A 4772-nucleotide genomic window follows, 5' to 3' on the forward strand; every position below is an offset into this window, starting at 1 on the left:
CATTGTACCTGTAAGATTAGTGGCATAATCTTGAATGCTGTAAGGCTGTGTTATAGGGGCTGATGCAAGAAACTCACCTGGCAGGTGGAGTGGAGTGCCATAAAGAAGTTCTGCAGAAGAGTGGCCGAGTGGTCTGACGATGTTGATGTGGACGTGCTTGAGTCTAGTAGAGACTGGGAGGAAGGTACCTAGAGGGGAGATGGTGTGGCGTGTGACCTTCGAAGCTTGGCACTTGACGCAGGTGCTGCTACAGTGTCGAACGTCTTTGACGAAGCGGGATGACATCATGTGCTGCGAAGCTCGAATACCTGGGTGGGAGAGGTCATGTAAATGGCGGAACAAGGGATACCTGTGGTTCTCGGCAAGTAGGGCCGGATGGTGTCCGTGGATATATCGGCGTAGAGCTGAGTGTTGGTTCCAGGTAGCTGTACTTTCTTCATTTGCAACGCGGGGTTGTCCATCAATCGCTGCAGCTCGATATCATCAACTTGGTCTACGGCAGTGGCGGCGTAGTCAATGAGGGACTGCAGATATGTTGCGAGAGAATACTCTGGAAAATAAAATCTGTGTATCGTGTAGATTGCTTTGCGATCGGCGTATATGTGGAATGGTCGCTCTTGGATGAAATGCCTGAACCTTTTGACAGCTTTGTAGATGGCTAGGAGCTCCTTGTCAAAGGAGCTGTATTTCTTCTCGGCGCTGTTTTTTCTTTGGGAAGGCGATGGGTTTCCAGGCACTGTTGAGTTGGCGCTGTGTTGTAGGTTTCGGGAACCCTGGATGGCGTCCCAGCTGGATGAGACAGGGGTGACGCCTGAAGGTGTGACGGTGTGTCCTAGGAAGTTGATGGGCGAAACGTCAAACTCAGATTTGTCGAGATTGATGTGGATGCCATAGTCTTGTGACGGTGTGTCCTAGGAAGTTGATGGGCGAAACATCAAACTCAGATTTGTCGAGATTGATGTGGATGTCGTAGTCTTGTAGTCGGGTAAAGACTTGTTTCAGATGGTCTTGGTGCGTGGCTTCGTCCGGACTAGCGATGAGCACATCGTCGATGTAAGTCAAGCAAAAAGGAAGACCTCGTAATACTTCGTCCATGAATCTCTGAAAAGTTTGGGCAGAGTTTTTGAGGCCGAAGGGCGTTCAAACTTATTCGAAGAAGACAAAAGGCGTGACCACATCTGTTTTTTGGGATGTCCAGCGTTTTGACTGGAATGTGTTGGAAAGTTTTGACAAGGTCAATCCGGGAGTATATGCGAGTTCCTGCAAGGTTTGAGGGAAACTCCTGTATATTGGGAACTGGATACCTATGCATCACAGTTCGCGAGTTGAGGGCGTGGTACTCATCGCATGGTCTGGTGTTGCCATTGTCTTTGGGGACAATGTGGAGTGCTGACGGCCAGTTGCTTGAATTTGGGCGAATGATGCCTTGGCGCATGAGGGCTTCCAGTTCTGCCTTGGTTAGTTTGAGGCGTTCTAGAGCTAGACGACGGGCCTTGGCGTAGACTGGAGGTCCCGTAGTCTCTATGTATTACACTACGTGGTATTTCACGGTCGTGGTCGTGGAATAAGGTTGTGTCAAGGTAGGGAAGGGCCTGAGGAGAGAAGCAAAATTGTTATCGGCACTGATGGTTGAAGGCTGGCTACTTACTTCGGTTGTTTGTCTGGCGTTGGATGACATCGATGTAAGGGGATCGTGGAGCTTGCGATTTTTTTTATGTCGATCAGGAGATCGAAGTGGGTCAAAAAATGGCACCAAGAATTGGTTGGGAAACTGCTGCAACGTAGAAGGCCCACTCAAAGGATCGGCGAAGGTTGAGTTCTAGCTGAAGTGTCTTCCTCTTGAGAATGGGTATCTTGGTGTCGTTGGCTGCGTAGAGGTAAGACATTGGCGGCAGTGAGTGCTGGGTTGCTGTGGCAGGCAGGACACTGACTTCAGCTCCGGTACCTATGAGGTATGTGGTGTTTGAGAGTGGATAAGAAATTAAGAAAAGTTTCGATGTATGTTGGCGAACGCTGTGCGCCGTTAGCGTCCGTCCATTTCGTTTAACGGTGCCGGTGAGGAAGTGCATGGCTGTGCATACTTCTTCGCATCTTGTCCAAAGCAACAATGGTGGTTGCGGTGGTATCTGGGTGACGGAGGTCGTCTGTGAAGATTGGAAACCTGCTCTTGGAAGGCGCTGACCTAGAGGGCGAGTTTGGAGACTAGCTCGGACTGGTCGGCGAGCTTGGCGATGGTAGGACGTGCGACTGGTACTGAAGCCATGAAGTCATCAGCGAGCGTGGCTAGTTCTTCGAATGAGAGCTTGGTATTGGCGCTGAAGAGTTTGCCTTGGATGGTTGGTGGCAGGGGCTGGTAGAATAGGTGAACCAATATGGATTGGTCAAATACTGCACATTTGTCTCCGAGCAATCGCTTCATGCGTCGCAGCAAGTCGGATGGTTTCTCATTTCCAAGTTCTTTGGAGAGGAGTTCCTGCAGGCGTATAGATTCGGAAGACTCGAGGCGGTCCAGAACGGCTTGCTTCAGATCCTCATATGGAATATTGAATATAGGTGCCTTGGAGATGGTGTCCGAACCCTGGAGGAGTACGTCAAGTGGTAAATGGCCGCAAGAATGTGAAAACTTTGTTAGGCTGGTGGTAATGCGATTCGCCTTAAAGTTACACTCGAGGATTGTGAACCATATTGTTGGGTAGCGGCTGGAAAAAGGGGGTGCGCGGAATGCAGTTATTTCCTATGGTTGATCGTCCGTCAAACTTAGGTGGATAGTATGTAAGCGATGCTCGCGGGCAGCGGGATTGGCCAGAGCAGTCCGGGGTGGTGGGCCTGGGCAGGCTGGGTCAGCTGTTGATCCGGGGCGTCGTGACTGGTGTAAGCAGGGCTGGGCAGGCCGAGTCGGTGGAGCAGCGGGGCTGGGCAGGCTGGGTTGGCGGGGCGGGGCGGGGCACGCCGGGGCGGCGGGGCTGGACTGGGCACGCCGAGGCGGCGGGCTGCCGGCTGACAAGCCGGGGAGGCGGTTCTGCGCTGCGTACGCTGGTGCGGCGGGCAGGATGGGGCGATGGGGCTGGACTGGGCAGCCAAGCCAGGGCGGCGGGGCTGGGCTGGGCAAGCCGGGGTGGTGGCAGGCTGGGTGGGCAAGCCGGGGTGGCGAGGCTGATTAGCTCTGTGGATCACCAAATGTAGACTCTGTTCCGTCGTGGCCTGCGTTACTTCTGTGTGAAGTAAGCCAAGAGCCCAGCCTGAAACGAGTGGTAGGGAGAGAAGATATGGTAGTTTTTTTTTCAAAAGGGGGAGTCAGAACACACCATTGAGCTTGCCGTGGTATGATTCCTTTGGGCACCTTTGGAATGAGCACTTCCGTGCTCAGTGCCGACGGCTAGTGGTGTTCTCGTCGGAATGCACCTGTCAAAACCTTTAGTTCGCCGCGGTGTATTTACCCTTATGCACACTTGGGATGAACATTTCCATGTTCATTGCTAACGACTGGTACTATTCCTTAAAGAACATCTAACATTCAGAAGAATAGCTAGGATATTTAATGCTAATCACATGACTGATCTTTGATTATCAAAAATGCCGATAGTATTATCTAAAACAATGGTGATGAGATTCTTAATTATTTGCTTCTAGTATACAATGATTTATAATCTTTATACAATACATATATATCCTTGTTTTGGGATATAGAGAATTTTATCTTATATTATTTACAAAAGAAATATATTTTATTGGATTGAAAATATACCTATATGAATATATAAAATGAATGAACACTATTGCCGTGTTAAGGGCTGTCACGAGCCTTTAAGGAGGAACTTTATGTGTTGGCTACAGAACACAACACCTTCTCTTTCCACTCCTACGTGCCCATTCCAGTCTACTAGAATGATGGCATTACTTGTATTCCTGAGATTTACACTATCATAAGTTTCCTGCAGAGCGGTATCTCTTCCTTCTCTTCCACACTCCTTACTTGTTAGGGCACATATACTATAATGAAGCTGATCCCCTCTGGTTCCAAAATTAATAAAACACTTATTATTCTTTCATTTTTGTAGATCACATCACTTACTCTTTCAGCTGTGGATGGATTTATCACAAAATCAATCCCGTGGATACCTTCAGTATTCCCTTTAAAGATGTACTTAAAATCTTCATGGAGTTTCTTTTGTCCTCATTTTTGTTTTCGTTTCGCACACTTCTAGTATCTCTAAATTTCTTTCGTCATGTTTACTAACTCTTCTTTGTCCTTCACTGTTTACATATTAATAGTTGCAATTCTAACTAACATTTTTGGTCCGTGAAACTGGACGTTGATCAGATCAGTCGTCCGATTCAGAGGCTAAGGCTGAGTTTCATAAACGGAAGTATGTTCGACCAATGGCCTGCTAAGCCTATCATTACAGTCACAGGATTGTAGTCACCAGTCCCAAGTAAAAACACCGGCAAGAACAAGCTGCTGCACCTCTTCAAGGTTACATAGTCTCTTGCCCAAGTAAGTGGCCACCATTGGGCTTCAGCGCATATGAATATATATATATATATATATATATATATATATATATATATATATATGTATATATATATATACACACACACACATATATATATATATATGTATATACATATATATACACATGTATATATACATATGTATATATATACATACATACATGTATATATACATATACATATGTATATATATATATGTATAAATATGTATATACATATATATGTAAACATATATATATGCATATATATATATATATATA

The 4772-nt window shown here is 46.8% G+C and overlaps 1 protein-coding gene across 1 annotated transcript; it reads right to left on the minus strand.

Moving 5' to 3' along the window:
- Positions 1-2182: 2182 nt before the first annotated feature.
- LOC143041775 (uncharacterized) lies at positions 2183-4510 on the minus strand. The gene is made up of 2 exons (XM_076213822.1): positions 4425-4510; positions 2183-2699 (listed from the first exon to the last, which is right to left on the minus strand). Exons 1-2 carry the CDS (start codon positions 4508-4510, stop codon positions 2183-2185), a joined length of 603 nt encoding a protein of 200 aa, XP_076069937.1.
- Positions 4511-4772: the final 262 nt, after the last annotated feature.

This window comes from Oratosquilla oratoria, chromosome 32 (assembly GCF_046742065.1).
Source record: "Oratosquilla oratoria isolate Oo_2021 chromosome 32, ASM4674206v1, whole genome shotgun sequence".
Taxonomy (NCBI): Eukaryota; Metazoa; Arthropoda; class Malacostraca; order Stomatopoda; family Squillidae; genus Oratosquilla; species Oratosquilla oratoria.